The sequence below is a fragment of the Tupaia chinensis genome, unplaced genomic scaffold (genome assembly GCF_000334495.1).
Source record: "Tupaia chinensis unplaced genomic scaffold, TupChi_1.0 Scaffold000708_1, whole genome shotgun sequence".
Lineage (NCBI taxonomy): Eukaryota > Metazoa > Chordata > Mammalia > Scandentia > Tupaiidae > Tupaia > Tupaia belangeri.
The window spans coordinates 1,142,457-1,169,646 of record NW_006160231.1 but is presented as its reverse complement, the minus strand read 5'-3'; the positions used below and the strand labels follow the sequence as shown (position 1 = coordinate 1,169,646).

The 27,190-nt window shown below is 42.5% G+C and overlaps 1 protein-coding gene across 9 annotated transcripts in view; it reads right to left on the bottom strand.

Annotated features, from left to right (window-relative positions):
• Nucleotides 1-27,190, bottom strand: part of VPS8 (VPS8 subunit of CORVET complex) — a 255,683-nt gene that overhangs the window by 186,629 nt on the left and 41,864 nt on the right. For all 9 annotated transcript variants that reach the window (XM_014592535.2, XM_014592539.2, XM_014592532.2 and 6 more), the window contains 12 exons: nt 21,929-22,015; nt 19,285-19,352; nt 17,624-17,777; nt 17,461-17,520; nt 14,931-15,038; nt 11,265-11,345; nt 7,721-7,891; nt 6,215-6,289; nt 5,143-5,178; nt 4,123-4,213; nt 3,666-3,712; nt 2,052-2,141 (listed from right to left, as the gene is read on the bottom strand). In XM_014592535.2, the coding sequence (XP_014448021.1) occupies nt 2,052-2,141; nt 3,666-3,712; nt 4,123-4,213; nt 5,143-5,178; nt 6,215-6,289; nt 7,721-7,891; nt 11,265-11,345; nt 14,931-15,038; nt 17,461-17,520; nt 17,624-17,777; nt 19,285-19,352; nt 21,929-22,015 (1,068 nt within the window). The remainder of the gene's footprint in view (nt 1-2,051; nt 2,142-3,665; nt 3,713-4,122; nt 4,214-5,142; nt 5,179-6,214; nt 6,290-7,720; nt 7,892-11,264; nt 11,346-14,930; nt 15,039-17,460; nt 17,521-17,623; nt 17,778-19,284; nt 19,353-21,928; nt 22,016-27,190) is intronic.

Sequence of the window (27,190 nt, the reverse complement as noted above, 5' to 3'; positions counted from 1 at the left end):
AAGCCAGAAGAAAAGGCAAGTCACAAGATGTATAAGACAGACTACTTTCACGCCTGTTTATCCTACCAGTTTATAATCCCAAGAGGAGAATGGAAGAGAAGGGACTGCAGTGTGGCCATTCCCCAGGGGTGTGTGTGTGTGTGTGTGTGTGTGTGTATGATTTCTCACTTTCTGTCTCTCTCGCAAGCACATATGCCCCATAGCAAAAATCTCTTTTAAAAAAAGAATTTACAGGCATGGAATAGGTTAAAGAATGAAAGGGAAATAAGAAATTGGAGACCACTCTTTCAAGATGTTTGGCTCTGTAAAGGTGGTGCAAACCAGAAGCACAGGGTAATACTGGGGTGGTGCGAGGCAGAAGGAGCCTGGTGTTTGACTTGGTTTTAGGATGGGTGACACATGGCCAGGTGAGGCAAAGCCAGAAGAAAAGGCAAGTCACAAGATGTATAAGACAGACTACTTTCACGCCTGTTTATCCTACCAGTTTATACAAGTAAATTACAGTTACAGGTGCAAAGCTTTTCTTAAATACATAAAAAGACACAGCCAATCAAACATAAGATTCACATTATTTTCTATAATTGTGACAGGACAAAATATTGATCAGTCTTTGGACGCAGAAATTCATAATAATGCTACATACTCCCACTGCAAGGAAAAGGTGAGGTTCCTTGCCAAAGGTAGAAATCAAGATTGAGGCAGCAAACAGGACTGCCACCTGCTGGTAAGATACGGATTCTCGGGACATACTCAGGTGCAAGCCAGTCTTGACAGGAATTTCAACCAGCTGGAATAGAGTGATCTGTTTCCAATGCCAGTTTCTGGAGACTGATGCAGAACCTCGGACTGTCCCACCCAGCAAGGAAAGTCTGTTAAAGCCACTCCGGGTCAGTGGGTCACCCTCCCTTCGTTCGATTACATTCGATACCAGAAGAAAAGGCAAGCTCATGGACCCTTGGACTTAGGGTCCAAGAGCTGATCTGTTATTAGCTGGTCATTTTAAATGGAAATGCACCTTCTAAGTTTCACTTGCTCACTCAGGTTAGCCTCCCAACTGCTGCAACACAGCCAGTCTCAGGGGGCAGCCCTGATTATCCATGAGCAGGCATGCCTTCACTTACTTTCTTCTCAGAATAAATAACCTAGCTTTTGTTTTTGTTTTTTAACTGCTGTTTATATAACCTTCTGCCATCCCAGGAAGGGGATGTGACTTAGTCTGTAAAGAGTCTATAAAATGCCTTAGAAGTCTTATTTCCAAGAGATAACCCTGAGGTTCCATGACTTCCCTTTGTACTGGCTTAAGACACTATGGGCTCATCTCAGCCTTGTGGCCAATAAAAATCCTGTTCAGCTGGATCGTCCCAATCCAGTGCTCACAAGATTTAATTATTTGAATTTAATTCAAGTCTTGGTATCTTTGTCCTTGTTAAATTACATCTTGTAATGACTTTGAACTTTTCTTTTTCTGTTTTCTTGTTTAATTTTGCTTTTGTTTATTAGCCAGAGAGTGTGTGCACGAGAGAGAGAGAGAAACAGAGAGAGAGACAGAAGAAGAAAACACGCTCCAATGGGGCAACAATCGAGTCGCAATCCCTTCTCCTCCACTTCTCCATCCTGTTTAGACTTGGAGTGTGTAGGCACATGTGCCCAGTGTACTTTTCAAGCTCTGGGACCCAGGGTCAAAGCTTAGGCTGAGACTCGAACCGCAGTCAGCCATGTGGGATTGAACTAGGTCACAGGACAAGCCCAACTGCACTTTCCTGTCAAGATCATTTTGAACCCTGATTCTTGGTGTTGTCTAAATTTGATAAGCCATTCACTAGATCTTCATTCAAATCAGTCATGCTAACTTGGTCTGAACGAGCCCTAAGATATAATTACCACTAAGCTACCAAAGAATATTCTTTGGGAAGGGCTGTTTATCTAGCCACAAAGCTACTTACTATTTACTAATCTATTCCAGCTATATAAATAATGAAAAAAAAAAAAACCAGACAAAAGCTTTCACGAGGTCAGTTGCTGTATGTACCTGCGGGCACCCGAAGGCGTACCTGAAAATGCTGCTCCATCACTTGGATTTTCCCCTGGTCTGGACACTTTTTCAGGGCTCGGTCTGCATAATGGAATAGGATTTCCACCATCTGGAAGGAAAATAGCCTTGCATAGAAATTAAAATACATCTCTAAAGTTTTGAAATATTTAATGTATTAATACAGAATCAGACTATTATTTTTTAAATATAATTTTAAATTATGGTGGCTTTATTTCCCCCAGTTTTCTTAACCTTTATCTCATTTCTTTCACCCTGAGGGCTACTACAAATTTGCTAAGCTTTCCTAAGAAATACTCCGTGTTTTAGACCTCAGTAGTATTTACTCCTTAACAAATAAAAAATTGAAGGGACCAGCAGTTAGCGTAATGGCTATGTCACTGGACTCCCATGTAATCGACTGTGGTTCAAATTCTGGACCTGGTGGCTAAAACTCACACCAGGCGCGTGTGCATGTGTGCCCAAGATCCCAAGAGGAGGATAGAGGAGAAGGGATAGTGGCATGGACATCCCCCCCCAGAGGGTGATTTCTCACTTTCTGTCTCTCTGTGTCTCCCTGGCGAGAGCACGCACCCTACAACAAAAAGAAAACTCTCAAAGAAAAGAAAAGAAAGAAAAAATTCAAGTTAAACTAATAATCTTCTGCTATAACTATTTCCCTAAAAAGCATAAACAAATCATCCATGAGTCTATGAATTCGCCAGTTTCTACTGATGGTTTCTAAATGTTTATACTCATTTGAAATACAGTTTCTATCAATGCATTTACACAATAAAAAGAGAGGGCAATTCTATAGTGAATTAATTCAGCCAAGTCTAGGCTAGGAACTCAAGGATAATGTTAAGTATTAGAATCAATTGCAGTAATGCTAATTAATAATAATAATAATATTAAAATACTATCTCTCTCTACTACCTCCAGGAAACAAACACTTGCATGTGTAGTATTTCTCATGTTCCTAGTGAGTTCACAAAAACTAACAAATGCCAACTTACTTATTTATTTTAGGTTTTTGCCATAGGGCGTGTGTGCTTGTCAGAATCAAACTATTATTTTTTAAATATAATTTTAAATTATGGTGGCTTTATTGACAGAAAGAGTGAGAGAGAAACTGAGAAGTCACGCCTCAGGTGATTTCCCACCACAATCCCTTCTCCATTCTCCTCCTGGGGTTTTGGGCCCACACACATGCACATGCACCTGGTGTGATTTTCAAGATGCCAGGTCTGGAACTCGAACCATGGTTGGCCACGTGGGAGTTCCGCACCTTAACCACCACATCACCTGCTGGTCTCCAAATGTCAACTTTTTTACAGGCTATAATTAGGTTCAGAGATAATACAGAGCCTCAGGTTTTCTCCCCTTTTCTATGTCTTTTAGCTATTTTTATACTTCATCTTCTTCATCTGAGAGTGAGCAAAGGAAGAAAGAACTTGGTGATAAGAAGGACTTTAAAGAACATTAACGATGATGCCAATGCATTATGATTCCACTTACGTTTTTAAACACTCTCTCCTTGACTATAGCCATGTACCTAGTTATGCCCAAAGACAGGAGCAAATCCCAAGTCCACACTAGTACTGTGCCCTACCAGAGACCCTATCAAAATACTCACTCGGTCTGCAACAACCGCCTTTCTCTTACTGGCATCCCCTGATAGTCCTGCAAAGAAAAATCCAACACAGAACAGAAGTTAGTGCACATCTTCGGGGTGAAATGTGTTCTTGTCTGCTATTCACGTTCTGTGCTAAAGACAAATAAAACCACCCCAAGGTGTGAAAATGCTGGATAATGCACCACTACAGGAACACCTCACACAGATAACATATCAAAGCGCTTCCCTTTTGTTCTAATAGTAAATTTTCTTTTATGAAAGAATTTAAAAGTGGTACTTTAATTCCAATATCCTACATTTACCATTAGCCTTCTCTATGGAAAGCCTGTAAGTCCCAGTAACACTTTATACAGAATACTCGAACACTTGCTGAGAGTGTTCTGTGAGTGATTAGTATTACTCATTCCCTCTGCTCCGGAGAAACGATGCCTACCCCAGAGGTGTTCTGTTAACTTACCCACCACTGCTTTTGCTTTGCCTTCATGGAAAGACCACGCAAGAGCCAAAGCTTCTGTAAGACAATCTTGTTTGAGAAGATGATCCACCCTCTAAAACAAATAAATGAGAGAAGACAGATCCTTCAGTCTGACCAAGTATCAGTCAGAATTCCTTCCTATTTTATCAAATATCTTTCTAGAAGTTGCTAAAATTTACTCGGTAAAATTATTTCAGTAACTATGTGACTGTCTTATTTCCAAGAAAAGTGTCTTAAACCATTGGCCAGTACATCGACTCTACAGACTAGTGCAGACAGCCACGGGGACTAAATGTGAAAGGACAGGAACATCTGGGAGGCCACTGTAGCAGATACAGCTAGTCACTTATCACAATACCCATTCACTCCATCCTCTGCAGGAACAAACCCCAAGTTTATTTGAGACAGCGATACGCCAGCTTAAGGCCATTTCTAAAACACCCTTACAGCTGCTTGGGGCACTGTGACTAGGCTCTGGCCAACGATAAACACATGGAATGTTGTCTAATATTTCTGGAACACCACCTTAAAAGGTAGAGACCGACCTTGACTTTGTCTCTCCTCCTCTCTGGGACATGCGCCTAACAGCTACAACTCTAGTAACCGTACTGGACTGTAACTAGAAAATGACCTTGAGATTACAATTCAAACACAAAGAGGGTGGGAAGGGACAGCATACCCAATGCCATGGGCATCCATAATAGCTGCTGGAGAGTCCACACTAGCTACAGACTGCCTTCCTACACATCACTTTGACATGAAAGAGAAATCCCGCTCAAGCCACTACGGCCCTGAATGATCTGATCTATGTAGCCAAAACTAATTCTGATTTATTTAGTCACGTTTAGCTAATCAAGTATCTAACAATTACAATGGCTTTGATATACACTTCTGAAATTAAGAAGCACAAAACCAAATTATTTTCTTCTGCAAAGTCAAAACAGAAATACTAAAATGCTATCAATTCAGTAGCTCGAACATATAAAGTTACTTTGAACTCACCTCTCTCCAACTCCTCAACATCATCACATAAACAGACTGGAAAATACAGAGCACGAAATTAAAATGATCATTTTTAACAGACTTTTTTGGGAAACACATTTGTCCCAGTCCCACATCTCACTCTGTGTCTCTTTAAGTAAAAACATTTCGTACTATGATTAGAAATACACCTTGGAGTTTGCTAGTGGGTCTTCAAGGACCCACATTAAAGAGTAAATCACATGAACACTTAAAGATCAATAGCTCTATTAGAGTTCTAAGTAGTTAATTCCATGGTCAAGAACAAGGAAAGCCCAAGCTTACATCCCCTGGGAGTGTTTTGGTTGAATTTTAATAATGAGTAAATGTTTCTCCACATTAAGTTTAAAATAAAAATACAGGAAGAATTTGATATATGAAAAGTTCTTATTCTTTTTTTTAATTTTTATTTTTTTGAAGGTTTTTTTTTTTTTTTTTTACTATAGGGCGCATGCGCTCGCCAGACAGAGACAGAGAGACAGAAAGCGAGAAATCACCCCCCCAGGGGGGATGGCCATGCCGCAATCCCTTCTCCTCTGTTCTCCTCTTGGGATCTTGGGCACGCACACACTCGCGCCCGGCATGAGTTTTAAGCCACCGGGTCCAGGACGTGAACCGCAGTTGACTACATGGGAGTCCAGCGACATAACCATTACGCTAACTGCTGGTCCCTGAAAAGTTCTTATTTTGATGGTTTTATTCTAAGCAAAATGTCTCGATTCATTTTAATCTACCCTAAATTGAACTAAAGGTCATCTTAATTACATGACAAATATACACGATTAGGTCATTCTTCCTGGTCACAAAAATATAAATATGAGGGAAGGTTCCGAAAGCGTGTACCCCTGGATGGAGAAAGCAAGCTTCCTGTTAGCGCTAAACAAAGGTAAAAACGTGTCTGACAGCGGAGGTCACGACTAACCACTAGAGGCTCTGCAGCCCTGCTGGTTAATATTCGCTGTGCGATACCCCGCCCTCTTCGCCGACAGCCTCCTTCGGGCCCCAAGGTCCCAAGACACAAATGCTAAGGCACAAAGGTTTGGAAAGAGCTTACTTTTGTCCCCAAATAAAAGATCTGGCCACCGTAACTGCTGATGGATTGGTAACAAGCCTTCTCTCCAACCAAAGCCTGTGCCAAAAAGAAGTCACAAGGAAGGTAAAAACTACATACATTAGAAATGTTAAGTGCTAAAGAACATTAAATACAGGGATGACACTTCAGTCAACATGGCTTCGTCGTTAAGTGAGGAGAGAAAAAATGCCAGTCTGATAGTGATAGTGACAAAAATCTCAAGGTTCAAGAAGTAATTCTCTAATATTACACAGCCTTTTCAGTTTTCAGAGTAATGTGGAAAGAGAGGAAACATGCCAACTTCCGAATTCTGCAGAACTGTTTCCGCCTGGCTGCTATTGGATGGCTTGTCACTGCTTCTGATAAAGAATGGGGCTGACGGAAAACGGTAACTCCAAGTTCTTTAAGATAAGTGTCGACAGAAAACACGAGAGGGCATCCATGGGCATCCATAATAGGGAAGTTTACAAAGCAACATACAATATAGAAGTCTGAAAAGCCCGGGAAAATTGCAGAGAAACTATTGATAAGTCTGGGTTTCAAACTTTGGCTTTGCCACCTACTGGGTCTGATGTAAAACAAATTTAAAACCTCTGACATTCAGTTTTTTCATCTGAAAACCTTACACAGCTTCTGTGAGGCTTTGCAGACATTAATATTCATGAATCCCCCAGAAGACGTGAGTCTAGAGAACATTAAGCGAAATAAGCCGAGTGTAGAAAGAGAAAAATCACTTGTTCTCACTCCCAAGCAGGAACTGAACGAGCTGACCTCACAGAAGACACTGGCAGGAGTGCAGAGGAACTAGGGAGGTGCTGGTTAATGAATACAAAATTACAGTTCTATAACTGGAACACGTTCTAGTGTTTACGGTATAGTAAGGTAACTATAGTTAGCGACATTTTATTGCATATTTCAAAATATCTAGAAGAGAAAATTTTATCCCCAATACAAAGTAATGATAAATGTTTGAGGTGATGGATAAGTTATTTACCCTGATATGATCATTACATATTGTATTCATGTATTGAAAAAACATACCCCAAAAATATGAACAATTTTTTTTTGAGAGGTTTTCGCTATCAGGCGCGTGCACTCACCAAAAAGACAGAGAGAGACGGAGAGACAGAAAGCGAGAAACCACCCCCTAGGGGGGGATGGCCACGCCGCAATCCCTTCTCCTCCATTCTCCTCTCGGGATCTTGGGCACGCACACACACACACCCAGAGTGAGTTTAAGCCACTGGGTCCAGGACGTGAACCGCGGTCAACTACATGGGAGTCCAGCGACATAGCCATTACGCTAACTGCTGGTCCCAATATGAACAATTTTTATATGCCAATTACAAATAATGAAAGAAACATCACAAGACAGAAAAGATAACTCCCAGGATTCCTATATCTAGAAAAAAAAAACAAAAAACAAACAAAATGACAACAAAATACCAAGCTTATGGAAGCAATACCACAACAAGGGACTGCCCTTACCAGCGCCTGGCTGACATTCCCTCCGGTGGCTAGTGACTTGAAATGGCTGCTATTATAGACCAGCTGAACTTCTGAGATCTCGACCGTCTCCAACTCCTCTTGTGTTTGCCGATCAATGACATGCAACTTTTCTACGCTGTCTAAGAGCACGACTGTCCGTGAATTTATCCACTGCAATCCAAGCACATAATAAAACACAAATGAGGCCTAGCCTTCATCATCATTTAGGACAAGGAGAAAGCTTGACCATCCAGTTAAATTGCACTGAAGACCTTATCCATTTAATAACTTCTATGGCAACGCAACCAGAGCAAGAACTACTCAATGACAGCCCAGAGAACAAACATGCACAAAATGGGACTGGATTTTGACAGTGTTAAGATGACCCTGTCATAGCGTCAAAGGGTACAAGCTGTAACCAATCGATTACACAATATATTGGTTTTCACAAAAACATTTTTAAAGGCACATTGGCATAAATTACTTAAGCACGGTGTAAAGTCCTGCATTTCTAGTATTTATAATATTAATGAAAAAAAGGCAAATCAAATTTCATAAACTTAACTGGTCAAAGTACGGCTAATAGCATTGAAGTAATAAATAGTTTTAAAATAGAAGCTTTTTGGAAAATGGTTTTCTTTGGAAACCTTCCAAAAAATTATGCGAGAGTTCTTTCTTTGCTCTTTCTATTTCTCTGTATGTTCAGAATTTTCTTTCAGTATTATTGATACTATAATTATAAAGGTACTAAATAGTTTTAAAAAGGGCCAACTTGTGGCATGATGGCTAAGGTGGCTGGATCCCACATGGCTGACTGCATAGTTTGACTCCTGGACCTGGCATCTTGAAAGACACTCCAGGAGTGTGTATGTGCGTGCCCAAAATCCTGAGTGGAGAATGGAGAAGAGGTTTTGGCATGGCCATCTCCCCTGCAGGGGTGGGAGTGACTTCTCATTTCTCTCTTTCTCTCTGTCTCTCTCTGGCAAGCACAGATACCCTACAGCAAAAAAATATAAATAAATAAATAAATAAAATTCTTCTGAAGGATTGATTTTGACAAATTTCTTGGGTTATATAAATTATAATTTCTTATTTTTAGAAATCTTAATCCTTCCTCAAGAAATAAATGAAGTCTTAAATTCTGCTCAATTAGAATTTAAAAGCAGCCCCAGCAAAGTACTTCCCTGCACTTTAACTCTCTAGTATTCATGTTGGTTTATATGCATGACCTGTTATTTGCATAATACCATATCAAAAATAACCAAATTAAAAATGGATTAACTTTCTTTTAACAGATGCTAAGGACATACACAGTACTCTATTACTATATAGAAGTCACCCTTCCCTTCCCTCTCAAAAAAACCTCACTCAGAAAACAGGGAGTTTAGGGACCAGCAGATGGCAGAGTGGTTACGCTGCTGGACTCCTACATGGCCAACCATGGTTCACGTCCTGGATCCGGAGGCTTGAAACTGATGCTGGGCACATGTGTGTGCATGCCCAAGATCCTAAGAGGAGAATAGAGAAGAAGGGATTGTGGCGTGGCCATCTCCCCGAGAGGGGTGATTTATTGCTTTCTGTCTCTCTGTCTCTGTTTGTCTGGCGAGTGCATGCACACATAGCAAAAATCGCTCTTAAAAAAAACAGAAAGGTAAACAGGGAGTCTGATATACAAACCTTTTACAAAAAGCTCTTCAAGTTATTCTTTTGCTTACTTTGAAAGACGAAGTATGATTTAGGAAAGACTCACTATTTAGCCTCAGACAATCTTAATTAGTGCTAGTTTTTCTTAAGTGCTTTCACAGGTCACGAGGTTAAAAGAAAGAGAATGACTGAGACAAAGAAAAAGTTTAATAATTACTCCTGAGATTAGACCCGCAAAATTGCAAGTGGAGACATTGCTGTAAACAAAGCTTTTTTTTTTTTAACATTTTTTTAAAGATTTTTCTTTCTCTCTCTTTTTTTTTTTTTTTTTTTTTGCCATAAGATGTGTGCACTTGCTGGAGACAGAGCACGTATGAAACTATGTGTGAAACCAGACCCCCAGGGGGGATGGCCACACCACAATCCCCTGAGATTTTGGGCACACACATGTGCATGGCGTGATCCTCAAGCCACAAGGTCCGGGACTCGAACCCTGGTTGGCCATGTGGGAATCCATCACCTCAACCAACATGCCAAATGCTGACCCCTGTAAAGAAGCCTTTTAAAGGTAATTTACAACCAACAGAGTTACAGATCACATCACAAATATGTTGTAGGATAAACTGCCTGCTGTCAGGAGAATGGCTACTTAGGGTTGGGAAGCTTTTTTTATTGGTATGTCATTTGCAGATTTTAAAAGCACTTTATCTCGAACGTCTCACACAGAAGTGACAGAAGACTGTTTTGGATGATTCCAGCAGGAGTCCTGGAGGTGGTAAAGACACTGAGAGCCTATGAAAGTTTGAAGAAATTACTTCATGAAATGTGTATGGAAAAAGCCCTAATTTCTAAGACAATATACACAGCTCCAAACGTGACGGGCAGGCGCCGGCACCGTGGCACAGGTAGCAGTGCACCAGGGTGTGATGCGGAGGCCACGTGGGAAAGCTGGGATTTGGCTCCCATGCTGTCTGAACCACCTGGCACCGAAGCATGCCCAACGTCTTAGCTGGCTGAGGGCCAGGGAAGGATCGTGGCATGGCGAGATACTGCTGGGGATACTATCTTTCTCTTTCTGGCTCATGAAAAGCTGTAAGTTAAAAAAAAAAAAAATTAATGCAATGTGCTTGGGGCTAACAGGTGGCATGTTGTTTAAGGTGCTGGACTCCCGCATGTCTGACTGCAGTTTGAGTCCTAGACCTGGTGGCTTGCTTTCTTGCTTTCCCTTTCTCTCTCTGGTCAAATTAAAAAATAGTAATAAAAAATTGAATTAAATAATTCTTTTAAAAAATTCAACGTGCAGCTCAGTAAGTCATACATATTTATGATTTTTTTCATTGCCAGAGGACATGCACCATCTTTTCTCCACGTCTTCATCCTGTTGGGGACTGGGGCACGTATGCACATGCATCCCGTGTGCTCTTCAAGCTGCCAGAACTAGGATTCAAAATGCGCAGTCAGCCATGTGGAATCTGACTCCTTTAGCCACCATACCACCGAGCAGTCCTGCAAAGGTTTTAGTCCCAGTAAATGAACAAGTTACACAAGTTTCGGAACTAATCAGGACAAGCTCAGAAGCACGAAAATGTACAGGGAAAGCAGGGCAGCGACCCTGAAGAAACTCACTGGAATTCTTCTAACCCAAACTCCTCTTTGAGCTAATTAAGACATTATTAAAGAAAATTGTTTTCTGATTCTGCCAGCGTTCTGTAGGACGTAAAGCTAGGAGGCAGTAAACAGGTCTAATTACATCACACTAAACTAAGCAAGCCTCCACTTTTGTATGGTATATGATCACACAGGCCAAGATTCAAGGCAGGAAGTCTAGTAACCTTACTGTACCACAGCACCTGAGCATGACAGGAGCTGCGTGAGGGGCTTTCATCTGAGTGACACTCACAGTGAAGTTGATGAGGTCATAGTACAGGTGAAGATGCTTCTGCTTGGTGACATGTATGGCTCCAGATTCATCTCTCTTAACCTGATAATGAAATAAAAATAATGTAAATATCAGCTCTTCTATGAGGGACTTATTAATGTTTTTGTTGTTTCTTTTTATTTTTTTTAAACTTTAAAAATTTTTAGGGACCAGCAGTTGGCATAAAGTCACTGGACTCCCATGTAGTCAACCATGGTTCAAGTCCTGGACCTGGTGGATTAAACTCATGCCGGGTGCATGTGCATACGTGCCCAAGATCCCAAGAGGAGAATGGAGAAGGGATTGCGGCATGGCCATCCCCCCTGGGGGGTGATTTCTCACTTTCTGTTTCTCTGTCCCTCTGGTAAGTGCACACACCCTATAGCAAAAACCTCTCCAAAAAAATTTTTTTTTAAATATTTTTATTTCTGAGGGACTTTTTCAGATACTTAATTATCTTCCACTTAACGGTATAAATCTCGTTCAGTGTGGAGAGGCCAAAAATACTGATAATTAAAGAACTCATTACATGGGGGCAAGCAGGTGGCAAAGCAGTTATGTCACTGTACTCCCACCTGGCTGGCTACAGTTCAAGCTCTGGACCCAGTGGCTTGAAACCCATACCCAGCACGTGTGCATGCGTGCCCAAGATTCTGGGAGGAGAAGGAAGGAGAAGGGACTGTGGCCATCCGCTAGGTGGGTGATTTCCCACCTGTCTCTCTCTCTCTCTCTCTGGTGAGTACACATGCCCTAAGGAAAAAAACCTCTAAAAATTTAAAAGAGGGATCAGCAGTTGGTGTAATGGCTATGTCACTGGACTTCTACATAGTCTACTACAGTTCGAGTCCCGGACCCGGCGGCTTAAACACACGCCAGGCGTGTGTGCGTGCGTGTCCAAGATCCCGAGAGGAGAATGGTGGAGAAGGGATTACAGTATGGCCATCCCCCTGGGGGGTGATTTCTTGTTTTCTGTCTCTCTTGTCTCTCTCTTTCTGGCGAGCACACATGCCCTATAGCAAAAACCTCTCCAAAAAAGGAAAAAAAAATTTTTAAGAAAAAAAAGAAAACAAAATAATTACTTGAATTAAAAAAATCACTCACCCCATGATTTGTACCAAAATCTAAGGCATACCTGGCTGGTGTTTTGGTTGCTGGCATTGGCAAATGTTGTGGCATGATTCAATTACTGTCATGATTCAAAACCACCTAACTTCAACAGAGCAGTGATTCTATTTAGCTAAAGTATAAAGTGGGATTGGAGACATGGCACAGTAAAATCAACAGGAGTTCATTAAAGAAAGGGAAAAAAGACGCTGCTGCACCAAAACTAGGCTTTCCTGAGCTGTGCTATTACAGCTCCAACAGCCGGAAGGACCAGCGCGGAGTTTGTTTATATGCAGCGTATACGTGTATACTCTATAACCCTCATCTTCTACTTCCCACGTCTGCTCTAAGGTAATACAACAATAAAGAAAGATAAACACAGATGCACCTGACCACCTGGAATTAAGGACACTCAATTCTTTTTTTCTTTTTTAATTAGCAGAGGATGCATGCATTCACCAAAAACAGAGAGAGGAAGAAGGTACCCCCAATGGGGTGTGGCCACACCACAACCCGTTCTCCATTTCTCCATATTGTCACAATGCACCTGGTGTGTTTTCTTAGCCATGGGAGTGAGGATCTGACCCACAGTCGGCCATGTGGGATCCAAGTCACCTTAACCTATGGGGGAGGGGGGCATTATATTCAACTTAGGTTTCCTTAAACACTTTTTTTTAGAGGTTTTTGCCTTAGGGCACATGCACTTGAAGGGGGAGGCAGATAGTTGAAAGGGAATGTGAGAGATCACTCCCCCCCCCCAGGGAGGAAGGCCAAGCCACAGTCCCTTCTCCTCCATTCTCCTCCCAGGATTTTGGGCACGCATGCATGCATGCACACGAACCCAGCATGAGTTTCAGGCCACTAGGTCTGGGACTCAAACCGCAGTCAGCCATGGAACCCAGTGACATAACCACTATGTGACATGCTGGTCCCTTTAACATACTTTTCTTTTTTAATTTAATTTAATTTATTCATTCATTTATTTTAATTTGACTAGAGAATGAGAGAGAGAGACACACACAGAGAGAGAGGAAAGTGAGGAAGCAAGCCGCCAGGTCCGGGATTTGAACCATGGTCAGCCATGTGGGAGTGTCCAGCACCTTAACCACCCTGCCACCTGCTGGTCCCCCCTTTAACATACTTTCATAGTAGTAATCTTGATGCCTTTCCTTGTAAGTCCCAATTCCTGTTTGCTTTCTAGTCCCATCACTTCCAGTGATGCTGTAAACCAAAACCTGAGCCCACGTGCTGTGAACATGGCGTGTAGTCCCAGTATCACAGATCACGCCCCTGACAGGAAGGAAACTGGTGAGGCAAACTTGCCATCTAGAGCCAGCGTTCAGGTCCTACTACTCTTGCTGTGTGACCAAGAGCAGCCTCTTACTCCTCAGTTTCCTCATCCATAAAACGAAAATAAGATAGTGCCAAACTGTTCAAATGCCGCATGTATTAGAAGTGTTTCATAAACTAAAAAGATCGATGTCAACACCACCTATTTCCCTAAGACTTTCTAAAGTTCTTCCCAAAGAAAATCACGTGAACTGTATGTGCTCTAAATACTAGCTAGCCCCTCCATCACTGTCTAGCGTCACCCCTCTTCTGCTAGCACGTTCAGTCACGCCTCTTTTTCAACTGCCAGAAGGTACGTGTGCTCATGAGAGAAAGAGATAGAGGGAGGGACCAGCAGATAGTGCAGTGGTTACGTTGCTGGACTCACACATAGTTGACTGCAGTTCGAGTCCCAGACCTGGTGGCTTAGAACTCACACCAGGAGCGTGTGCGTGCACACCAAAAATCTTGAGAAGAGGATGGAGAAGGGACTGCAGTGGGGCCATCCCCTCTTGGGGGTGATTTCTTACTTTCTGTCTCTCTGGTGAATGCACATGCTCTGTAGCAAAAATCTCTCAAAAAAAAAGAGAGAGAGAGAGAGGGAGAGAAAGCATTCTCCAGTGGAGCGTGGTCACACCGGAACCTTTTATCTTTCACTGGGCTAGAACTTGAGCTGCAGTTGGCCATATGGAATCCAGTTCCCAAAGCACAGTGCTTAACTGCTGTACTACAGGGCTGACCCCTGGCCACTCCTTTGTAAGGACTCTTTTCCTTTTGCTCTTAAATATGTTTTTGACTTCTCTATCTTCAAATAAAAAATTTTAAAAAACGCTTCCCGGGAGCGTGTGTGTGCGTGCCCAAGATCCCAAGAGGAGAACAGAGGAGAAGGGATTGCGGCGTGGCCATCCCTCCTGGGGGGTGATTTCTCGCTTTCTGTCTCTCTGTCTCTCTGTCTGTCTGGTGAGCGCACGCGCCCTATAGCAAAACCTCTCAAAAAAAAAAAAAAAGAAAAAACCTACGCTTCCTTGATTTACTTCTTAGAGATACTATTTAGCCACATTCCTTTCTCTTGTAATCTAGCTCTATAATTATGTGAGTTTATTCTCCTCGATGCCAGTACTTCTTTAACAGGGCTCTACAACCTAGCTTTCCTGGTGAATCAGGGAAGAAATGTTAAAGACTTTGTAACACACCTGGCATCACATTAGGACTTACCAACAGAAAATGAACAACATCTCCTCTGCAGAAAGCAAGCATGGGGTTCACATAATTATGCACTGCCACGAAGTGCCAGGCTAGCAGTGGGACACTGGACGGGTCCATCTAAGTGAGGAGAAGGAGAAAAGTAACAGACAGGCAGTGGAAGTTCTGGTCCAAAAGAACAGCTGACTAGTCTTCCCGGATAAAACGTTACCCAATTTATCATTAAAATTCCAACTCAACAGGACTGACTGGGAAGTGTCATAAGGAAACTTTCTGGACTGATGCCAATGTTCTACACCTTGACAGAGGCTTGGTTTCCAAAGATATACCCGTTTGTCAAAGTTCAGCAAATATACATTCAAGAGCCATGCGTTTCGTTTTATGTAAATTTTAAAAAAATTAAGAACTATTTTGTTCAACTTCACTTATTTATTTATATTTTAGTTTGACTAGAGAGGGACAGAGCAAGAGAGAGAGAAAAAGTGAGAAAGCAAGCTGCCAGGTCTGGGATTTAAACCACAGTCAGCCATGTGGGAGTCTAGCACCCTTAACCACTATGCCACTTACCGGCCCCCATTTTATGTAAATTTTACACCAAAAGAAAAACTTAAAAAATACTAATCTCTAGCCAACGATATATATGCTGAATATTTAGGGAGAAGAGTACTAGTTTCTACAATTTACTTTGAAATATATGAAAAAGTAGTTTGATGGGTGCATAAAGAGATGGGCTGATAAGTAATAAAGAAAGTACAGGTACCAGCAGGTGGCATAATGGTTGCGTCACTGGACTCCCATGGAGCCAACCATGGTTCAAGTCCTGGACCCAGTGGCTTAAACCTCACGCCGGGCACATATGCCCCAAATCCTAAGAGGACAATGGAGGAGAAGGGATTGCGGTGTGGCCATCCCCCCGGGGTTTGATTTCTCACTTTCTGTCTCTGTCTTTACGGCAAGTACATGCACCCTATAGCAAAAATCTCTCTCTTTAAAAGAAAAAAAAAAGGCAAAAGGTAATGGTAAAATTTAGATAGCAGATACACTAGTGTTCAATGTAAAAATTCTCTCAAATTCTTTGTTTGAAAGTATTCAGAATAGGGAACCAGCAGTTAGTGTAATGGCTATGTTGCTGGACTCCCACGTAGTCGACCGCAGTTCACGTCCCGGACTCGGTGGACACTCACGCCGGGCACGTGTGCGTGTGTGCCCAAGATCCCGAGAGGAGAATGGAGGAGAAGGGATTGCGGCGTGACCATCCCCCCTGGGGGGTGATTTCTCGCTTTCTGTCTCTATGTCTCTCTCTGTCTGTCTGGCGAGCGCACACGCCCTATAATGAAAAAAAAAAAAAAAATTTCCAAAGTATTCAGAATAAAATATTGGAAAAATATCAATTAAAAACATACAGAAAAGGGGCCTGCAGGTGGCAGGCAATTAAGGCACTGGATTCCCACATGGTGTACCATGCTTTGTTTGAGTCCTGGACCGGCTGCTTTAAACTCACATCAGGTGCATGTGCACGTATGCCCAGCATCCCAAGAAAATGAAGGCAATGTGGCATGGCCATATTCCCAGGGAGTGATTTCTCACTTTCCCTCTATCTGGCCAGTGCACATGCCCTATAGCAAAAACCTTAAGGAAAAAAAAAAAAAAAAAGCAAACGCATACCACCATGATCAAATCCCTCAATTTACTGTAAAGCTAACCTAAGAAACCAGTTTTCCCATCTGAAAAGACACACCTGCTTCCCCTAGGGCCCAGAAAAGAATGGTATAAATAAGAAGAGTGCTCCCCCTCGGTGTAGGGCTGCTTTCTGAACTAGCCATCATTCTCCATCTCGTCACATCAATCTCTCTCCTCATACACTCACTGGAAAATCACAACTCTCTGAAACAAGCAAGTGGAAAAGAAAGGGGAAACTGGGGTATTAGTAATGCATTCTGGAAAGTATCATCCCTCAAAGTAAAATATCAGAAGCAGAAGCAGAAGCCAAGAAAAGCGTCTGTAAGTAGCAATTTCTGATGGCTATGACAGAGGGCGGGCTCTGTCAGCAGTTCAGTGTCAGAGCAGTGGACATGAGAGCTTCGTCCTGCCTCCCTGCGGCAGTCACACACACAGATGCCTTCCACACACCGAAAATCAAGGCAGGGACTCAACACATCAGCCTCTCCTCCCACTTTAAATCTAATAAGCAAATCACACTACACTCAAAAGGGCAGTGAATGACTCTAGGAAAATTCAACCACAGGACAGCAATACACAGAGACTGCCGACCTGCGGTTAAGAACAAACACCAGTCATATGCTGTTTATGTGAGAAAAACCGGAAGTGATAAAGGTATGGAAGGGCAAGCTCTTACGATCCCGGACTCGGCTGTAGTCCCCAGCTGGTGCTGCCTTGGTCACCTCGAGGTAAGTCAGACAACCACCTCTGGAATGCTGACTTCCTCTTGACCTGCCAGTGATACAGGGTTGGCCCTCACAAGTCATCGCCCCAGCCTGATACGGCCTTCCCTTCTGCCAGTCAGATGGAGAGGCTTACTCACCCGTCCATAGGGAAAAGTCATCCACACTTTCAAGGATGGTTTCAGTCCAATGACCAGTATCTTTAGAAGAAACATAGATTTTCAACATTTACCTTAGACTTTGTCATTTTCTGGTGTTCAGTATCTCTAGAAATTGTGAGTTCCACCTTCTGAATACACCCACCTTTGTCAAGGAGGCCATGGCCAATAATGAAAACTGTGTGATGGGATGATCTTTCAACTCAGGCTTAGAGTGCAGCGGCTCAATACAGCAAACTTCGCCCTTGGAACCACTGAAAAGACATCTCGATTCGCACGTCCGCACTCCCATCACTCTCCTGCAAACATAACCGAACACTTCAGAATCCACTTGGTGACGGTCCACACACCACCTCTAGCCTGGACAGCTGCCTCCTACTCTTGCTCCCCACAGTCCGAACTCCACACAGCAGCAGCAAGATCTTCTCACTGTACAGGTCTGATCTATGGCTCCTCTACATTGGCTTGGCCCTGTACCTAAACAAAATTGAAACTCTTACTTACGTCTTACAGGCCCACAGGATCTGGCTGCTGCCTTCACTTCTCTCCCATTACTGCTGTTACTGACATAATCATGCTGCCTCTGCCCCTCCCTCCACCAGCAGGCCGAGATGTGCCACCTCAGTCTTAGCATCGGAACGTTCCTCTGCCTGGAACACTTCCCCCAGGTCTTTGCATTTGCTGGCCAGCTCTTCCTTCAGGTTTTGTCTGTTTGTTTTTAAATGCCGCCTTCCGAGAAAGGCCTTTCTGAAATTGCCTTCAAGTGTACTCCAGCACACTAACCTGTCTTATTCCCTTCGCAGCACTCACACCTACCTAAAGGTATTTAGGTGTTGGTTTCCCACGTCTCCCTATCGCCCCCACCTCCAACGAGTATGTAAGTTGTTAGAGCAGGGGGCTGGCTTGTTCACAGCTCTAACTCTCATGTCTGGATAAATGCCTACAGAGAGGAGGTGCTCAGTAAGCATTAGCTGACAGATGAATAGTATCTTCTTCAACAATGACTTCAAACTCATCAGCATTGTTGAGAAGCTATGAGAAATGCCAAAAATAAAGATGGCCATTAACTTTGAAGAACATATGAACACGTGGTACACATGGAATATGTTCTACTTTTTTAAAATAACTTCATAAATGTTCCTTAATGTATCTGGACAATTTTTGTTCTTTTTTTTTTTTTTAAGAGGTTTTTGCCTTAGGAAGCACGTATTAGCCAGAGAAAGAGACAGAGACAACGAGAGGGAAAGTTCAGAAATCACTCCCCATGGTGAAGGCCAAGATGCAATCCCTTTTCCTCCATTCTTCTCCCGGGATCTTGGGCACGCACACACGCACACATACTTGGCGTGAGTTTCAAGTCACCAGGTCCAGAACTCAAGCCATGGTTGACCATGTAGGAGTCCAGCAATGTAGCCATTATGCCATCTGCTGGCCCCAGCAATTTTTGTTCTTATTAAACAGAGTAATTCTTAGGTAGTAAAAATCTTCCTCCTCCTTAATATTATGGTTATAATCAACTGTGCCTGCAGCCTAAACCAAAATTAGTAACTACTCCAAAATGATAGTTCCCAGGCTCAACAGTTCTTAAGAGACTCCTGAAGGATAGGAGTACTTGGAACTGCTGAAATTAAATTTTGTGGGGGCTGAGCCCAAACTCCATATGCTCAAGAAGCCTCCCCAGGTAACTATAAGAAAGAGTCATAACCTATTTTCAATCATGTTGGTTTTCCAGACCTCTTTATGTTCAATTTCATTAAACCAGAACTAGTTGTTTCATTTGTCAAGAAATATCCACCAGTCGCTTACTTAAATGTCAATTCAAAAACAGAGCCTCCGCTGTCATTGCAAATTGCCAGAGTTGGATCATCTGTAAACTAAACAGAAAAGAAATTTATTGTCTTACAGATTTTTGACCAAGCAGTCAAGTGTTAAGAAAAGGAAAAAGAAATTTTGAAGATCTACAACATACATATCTAATAGCATTTGAATTACCGACACTAGTTTTAGTTCATCACTCTAAGTATATAAACTTACCCTTGTTTAAAATAAAAATGGTTCAATATCTCAATAACACTGAAACCTCCAAAAATGTAAAGACATCTTTCATTGGGATACAAGAAAAATACAAGCTAAGACTGAGAAAAATCTTAACATTCTCTGCTTGGAGTCTTACGTTAACTTCTTTAGACACATTTGCAGTTGCCCAGTTTTCAAGAATAAACAGTATAAGACACTTGGGACCTATGGGAAATAAATCTGTCTGAATATATTTTCTGAATAACTGAAGAGTTACTCCATTATCTCTAAAACTATTAACTTTCTATGTAACTCTTCCTAAAAATGTTACCTCCTTGTCTTCTTTCACAGGGTATACTTCAGTATTATTACCTAATATGAAAAATGCAGAACAACAAACAAACAATGTCCGTAATGACAGCGAGTGCTGAGCTCTTCTGAAGTGTAACAAGTGTTGTAAGACAGAACGGAGTAACTTCACTTGTTGCTATTACCCTGACTGACGTCTCTAAGCCCGGAGGTGGGTGACCCAGCCTACGGCCTGCTTCGTGCTCAGTCAGGGATGGATGAGGCCCAGCAGGACACTGCACGTTACTCTCCCTTGACCCCACACACGTGCAAAACGAAGTCGTTCCACACATAACGAAGTCGGTCACCCAAATGGGAAGCATATACCCTAGGAGTGTGCGTAGACGGTCCACCGAAGTACAGGAAAACGAGCAGAGGTAGAAAACTACTTTTCTGCTCTTCCGTATGCACTTTATAATGTACCTCAAAACTAGTTCAGCACTATATTTATATAATGACACACACACACACGCACACACACACACACACACACACACACACACGCAGAGGGTGCCAGCCTGACTTTGTACTGACGGGCTGTAAGGTTAAGTTTGGAGAACAATGTATAAGAATGTTGAAGTGCAGGGACCAGCAGGTGGCGTGGTGGTTAAGGTGCTGGACACTCCCACATGGTCAACCACGGTTTGAGTCGCGGACCTGGTGGCTTACTTTCTCACTTTCCCTCTCTCGCTCTTTGTGTCTCTCTCTGGCCAAATTAAAATCAGTGAATGAATAAATAAAATTTAAAAAAAGAATGTTGAAGTGCAAGTGACCGCTGTCCATCTGAGACTTTCAAAGTATCTGACCATAAATACCTCTTCCTCTAATGTCGCATCAGCATATACCAGTTCGTCACCCATCCCAAGCAACAGAATGGCTTTTAATTGCTTTAATTTCAGTTGCATTATTATTCTCTTTTCTCTCTACCTTTATCTTTTCTTATTGTTTCTCCAGATATATTTTTTTTTGCAAAAGGATTGGCCTTTTATATAGACCACCAACTAGTTAGTCCTTTAATCAAACATTCATTGAGCAGCTACTATGGTTAAAGCAAAAAGATAAATGACAGATGCTAACTTCAAAGACCTCACTCTATTAAGAGAGATAAGACATAGATATATAATCAGCTATAACACATTAGAAGTTTTCTCCTGCCATATGAAAAGAGGTCGAGGTAAATTACCATAATGTTCTGAAAGAGGAGAAATTCTTTCCACTTTTACTTATCTTGGTTGTTTTCATTGTTACTAAATGCTTCAATACTGCCTGTCACAAAAGACTTTTCTGTAACTAACCTAGATATACACATATAAACTCCAGATGCCTGCAGCCTTTAAAAAGCATAGTCCGGATAAAAGAGCTCTGCACAGCTAAGCGACACAATGTGTACATGATTAAGATCCAGAGGATCTGATTTTAGACTTCCCTGGTTACAGTTCTTTACCTTTTATACTTCTGAACATGGGCTTGACAGCATGCAAGAACCAGTGTTCAGAATATATTTATAAACGAAACCTTTTAACTCAGTCACTTTGTTTTTTTCAAGCCTGTAAAAAGAAAGCCAAGGCTTAATGTTTTCCCTTTAGAGGTCTGAAAGAAAATAAACCAACAGATACATTTCTAAACAAAATCCAAACCCTGGTTCTTTCTCAATTGGTGCCTTGAACCTCAGCGAACTCGCAGCAAAGGGTACAGGGCACACCACCTCAGCAATAAAATCTTGGCAGCCTTAACAGAGGCAAAAGCCTTTCTGAACTCTCCACACGAGTTTCAGCGGGGCGCTGCGAGTCTTTGCTGCCCGCCGCTAGTCTGGAACCGTGTGGATTTGCCCTGTTTGCTGTTACACCCATTAGACGTCATTACAATTTGCAGTTGAGTATTTCCATACTGGCCCATCTCTGGTTTTAACTTGGGTTAAGTCAAATAAAAAACAGCACCATGTCAACAATGCTATTTATAAGGTAATGCCCAGCTCCATATTAAACACATTTGGAGCTTCTGATGATCAACATAGATACACGGACTTTAAAATGCAGACAAAGGCAGAATAATAAAAATGACTAGAAAAAGAAAACAGAGCTATTACCTTGATGTGCAAGATTGCCGTTCCTGGAGGATGAGCATCTGTTATTGATCGCAGAAGTTTCCCACTGGCCAAATCCCACATGGTGATCTGTAAGACAACTAAGTGCTTTAAAAACAAATTTATTGCTCTTTTTTGAACATAAGTATCCTGCCTGCTGGGTGAAATAATCTATTCCTAGCCTATGAACATTGCGGGCAAAGAACTATAAAGTTAAAACATACCTAAAGGATGCAGAGCCATTAAAGCATAAAAACTTTATTCCACCTTTATCTGCCTCTCAGCGGCCCAGCCTCCTTTTCTCTTTAGAAATGAAAAGTTCTCTTATACCGAGAAGTAAAAGATGTTTCTCTAAAGAGTCAATCTATCTTCTCAGCCTTTTGGCTAAGATCGAGTATAGAAACCAATCTGTTTAGCACTGGTAAAAATGAAAAGAAAGGCTTTCTGCCAGATCAGCTTGTGATGTACTGACATAAATCAGAAGATAGGGAGATCGGAACCTACTGCCAGTTTCAGAATTGGAAAGAAATTCCAAAATCGTCACCCAGGAACACAGAGATAAGAATACGGAATATAGTATATCTGAAAAGCAGCTACTGTTTTTTTTTTTTTTTAATTGCTGAAAGGCATATGTACTCACCAGAGAAAGACAGAGAGGAAGCGTGCTCGTCAGGGCATGGTCACGCCACAGTCCCCTTCCCTCGATTTCTCCGTCCCATCCGGATTCGGAGCACACACGGGCTGGGTGTGTTTTGAAGCCACCAGGGCCAGAATCTGAACCACAGCGCACCGTGTGGCTCAGGGTTTGCACAGCACTTGACTGTCCCGCCTTGGGTCAGTCCCACCCACCATTATTCACACCACTGTAAGGAAGCATCTATTTTTTTTTTCCTTTTTGTAAATGTTAGAACTAGGTCCGCCAGTGGCGTGGTGGTGAAGGAGCTGGGTCCTACATGGTCAACGGCATGGTTCAAGTCCTGGACCCAGTGCCTTTAAAAAACACACCAGTCATGTGTGTGCAAGTGCCCAATATTTCAAACAGAGAAACGGAGAAGGAACTGCAGCACGGCCATCTCCCACGGGGGCCGCTTTCTCACTCTCTCTCTCTCTCTTTCTCTAGTGAGTACATGCGTCCTCTGACAAAAAAAAAAAAAAACTTTTTAAAAGAAAAAACCTTGATGCAAGTTACTTTATCTTAGTTGCCAGAAAATGTGTGCCCTCTCCAGAGAGATGAAGAGAAACAGAGAGAGGGAACCAGCAATTGGCGTAATGGCTATGTCGCTGGACTCCCACGTAGTCAACCTCGGTTCGTGTCCTGGACCCAGTGGCTTAAAACTCACGCCGGGTGCGTGTGCGTGTGTGCCCAAGATCCCGAGAGGAGAATGGAAGAGAAGGGATTGCGGCGTGACTATCCCCCCTGGGGGGTGATTTCTCGCTTTCTGTCTCTATGTCTCTCTCTGTCTGTCTGGCGAGCGCATGCGCCCTATAGCGAAAATCTCTCCAAAAAAATTTTTAAAATTTAAAAAAAAAGAGAAAGAGAGAGAGAGAGAGAACGAGAGAGAGAGAGAGAGAGAGAGAGAAAAAGCACCCCAGTGCGAGGCGGTCATGCTACAATCTTTTTCCTTCCTTTCCCTCTTGTCAAGATTTGGGGCATGGCAAATTTTGCAACTCACCAGTTGTGGGGCGTGGGGGTTGGAGGGGATCTGAACTACAGTCAGTCACGTGAGACCTGGCTCCCTTACCTTCTAGACTATGGACAAGTCCAGGAAGTATATTTCATATAACACCCCGGGTGGCTGGTAAAAGCCGTTTCACTCAAATGCACACATGAATTAGGGTCCGGAAGCTATGGTCCCAGGCTTAGTCAGTAACAATCATTTAAAAACCCGAACATGACAAAAGTCAGACCGAGTCACCTCAGCTTGGCTCCACAGACCTATCATGTCATTACACATATTCTGGTCTTCAAAGTACTGACCCAAAATATTACTGGGTTGTTGGAAAAGTCGTGACGTATTTTTTTTGTGGTTTTCTTCCCCCCCCCCCACCTTTTTTAGAGGTTTTTGCCAGAGAGAAACAGACAGTGAGAGGGAAAGTGAGAAACTACCCCCCGGGGGCACGGACACACCACAATCCCTTCTCCTCCACTCTCCTCCCAGGATCTTGGGCACACATGCACACGCACCTGCAATGAACTGCAAACCACTGGGTCTCACACTCAAACAGTGGTCAGCCGTGTGAGAGTCCAGCAATGTAACCGCTACTCCACATGCTGGTCCCTCTATGGTTTTTTTTTTTTTTAAGTGAGATTTTTGCTATAGGGAGCATGCACTCGCCAGAGAGAGAGAAAGAGAGACAGAAAGCGCGAACTCACCCCCCGGGGGATGGCCACACCGCAATCCCTCCTCCTCCACTCTCCTCTCAGGATTTTGAGCACACATGCACAATGTGAGTTTTAAGCTGCCAGGTCCAGGACTCGAACTGCAGTCAACTATGTGGGAGTTCAGCAACAGAAGCATTATGCCATCTGCTGATCCCACGATCTATGTTTTTCTATGCAAAAAATGTGTCACGACTTTTCCAACAACCCAAAAGCTTTTAGGAACTTATTTTATTTTTTTTATTTTTATTTTTTAGAGGTTTTTGCTATATGGCACGTGCATTTGCCAAAAAGACAGAGACAGACAGAGAGACAGAAAGCAAGAAATCACCCTCCAGGGGGATGGCCATACCGCAATCCCTTCTCCTCCATTCTCCTCTCGGGATCTTGGACACGCACGCACACATGCCCGGCAGGAGTTTAAGCCACCAGGTCTTGGGCTCGAACCACGGTTGGCTACATGGGAGTTCAGTGACATAGCCATTACACTAACTGCTGGTCCCAGTAACGGATTTTACTTTAACATTGTTTATGGACGATCAGGACCACCGAAGACCCCCTGCCCAGACTTCACCTTCCTCCCCCCCTTAGTCACAGCCAAGAAGCCAGGATAAGCCAAAGAGCAGCCTTCTATGTTTGAGTTCTGAGCAGCCCCATTCAGGGATCAGGACCGCCAAGGACCCTCTGCCCTCCTGACATAGCCAAGGAGCCAGGTTAGAGCACCCTACTTACTCCCTCTGTCTCTCTCTGTTTCTATTTTTAATTTTTTAAAAAATATTTTAAACTTCTTAGCTGTCTGCCGCTCTAATTCTTACCTTCCCCCGCCCCCATAGGAGAAGCCAATCAGCGGTCATCGACATTGGAGTTCTGTGTGGCTCCATTCGCGCCACGTGTGCTGCATGGTTTTCATTTTTTAGTCAAAAATTTTTTTCTTTTCTTTTTTTGTTTTTGTCTTTTTTCCCCCCTCCTTTTTGGTTTTCTTTTTTTTCCCTTTCCTTTTCTTTTTCCCTTTCTCACTTTTCTGTTCAGCTTCCACATGGTCAAGGTGCTCAGTAGCCAAATATCTGAATACTTTAGGGTCAGATTAATTCTTTTTTTTTTGAGAGGTTTTTGCTATAGGTCAAACCACGGTCAACTACATGGGAGTCTGGCAACATAACCACTACGCCAACTGCTGGTCCCTAGGGTCAGATTAATTCTTTTTTTTTTGAGAGGTTTTTGCTATAGGTCAAACCACGGTCAACTACATGGGAGTCTGGCAACATAACCACTACGCCAACTGCTGGTCCCTAGGGTCAGATTAATTCTCAATTCGCTTGAATCAGTTGTGCAAAGGGAAAAAAAATAGTACTGTTTAGAGACTTCACGTCACCTCCTCCTGCATTCCTCTGAAAGTGCAGATTTGGGGGCCGGCGGGTGGCATGGTGGTTAAAGGCGCTGGATTCCCACATGGTCAACCGTGGTTCAAGTCCTGGACCTGGCAGTTTGCTTTCTCACTTTCGCTCTCTCTCTCTCTCTCTCTCTTTCACTCTGTCTCTCTCTGGTCAAATTTAAATAAACAAATGAATAAATAATAAATAAAGTTAAATAATTTTAAAAAAGAGAATACTTTAAAAAAAAAAGCGCAGATTTAACTCCAAAAACTAGGAAAACGCGTATAATCCATCAGATAACTAGAAGACACCATAGAGGCACAAGAAATATGAGAAGCCAAGAAAATATCTCTCCTCCAAGGGAAAAAAATAACTCCTCTTCTTCCACAGAGAATACAAGGGAACTCATAGAAATGTTAGATAAGAAATGTTAAACATTCATAGTGACAAAGCTAACAGAGATGCAAGAGAAGAGAGACAACAAACTCCAGAAGGTGCAGGAGAAAAGAGACACCGAGTTCCAGGAGGTGAGGAAGTTCCTGCACAATCTGAAAGAGGAGATACACATCATGAAAAAGAATCAAAAGGAACTGGTAGAGATGAAGGCTGTATTACTGGAAATCAAAACCTACCTTGAAAATACACAAAGCAGATAAGATCATGCAGAAGATTGAATCTCAGATGTAGAAAATAGAACCTCTAACCTAAAAAGTTCACCCAAAAGACTGAGAAAATAACCCCCCCCCAAATGAGAATACATACAAGTAATACTAGATATCATTAAACACCGAAACATACGGATCATCGGTATTCCAGAAGGTGAAGAAACTAATAAGGACATTGATAATCTAGTCCATGAAATCCTGGAAGAAAACTTTCCAAACCTAGAAAGGCATTCAAAGATCTAGACCCAAGAAATACAAAGGACCCCACATAGATTCAACCCAAGATGATCTTCTTCAAGACACATCACAGCCAGGTTGACCAAAACCACAGACAGAATCAAGATACTAAAATTGGCAAGAGAGAAACATCAAGTTACTTTCAAAGGATATCCCATCAGGCTAACCTTAGACCTCTCGTCGGAAACAATGCAAGCAAGGAAAGAATGGGGAAATACATTATAAGTATTAAGTGAAAAACAATTTCAACCAAGAATATTATATCCAGCAAGACTCTCTCTCATATGGGAAGAAAAGACAAGAACATTCTCAGATAAACAAAACCTGAAAGAATTTAACACCAGACCAACTCTTCAAGAAGTTCTGAAGGGAGTGCTATACTAGGAAAACTAAAGACAGATAGAAATAAGAGAATAAGGGAACCAGCAGTTAGTGTAATGGCTATGTCACTGGATTCCCACGTAGTCGACCGCGGTTCGTGTCCCGGACCCGGTGGCTTAAAACTCACGCCGGGGGCGAGTGCGTGCGTGCCCAAGATCCCGAGAGGAGAATGGAGGAGAAGGGATTGCGGCGTGACCATCCCCCCTGGGGGGTGATTTCTCGCTTTCTG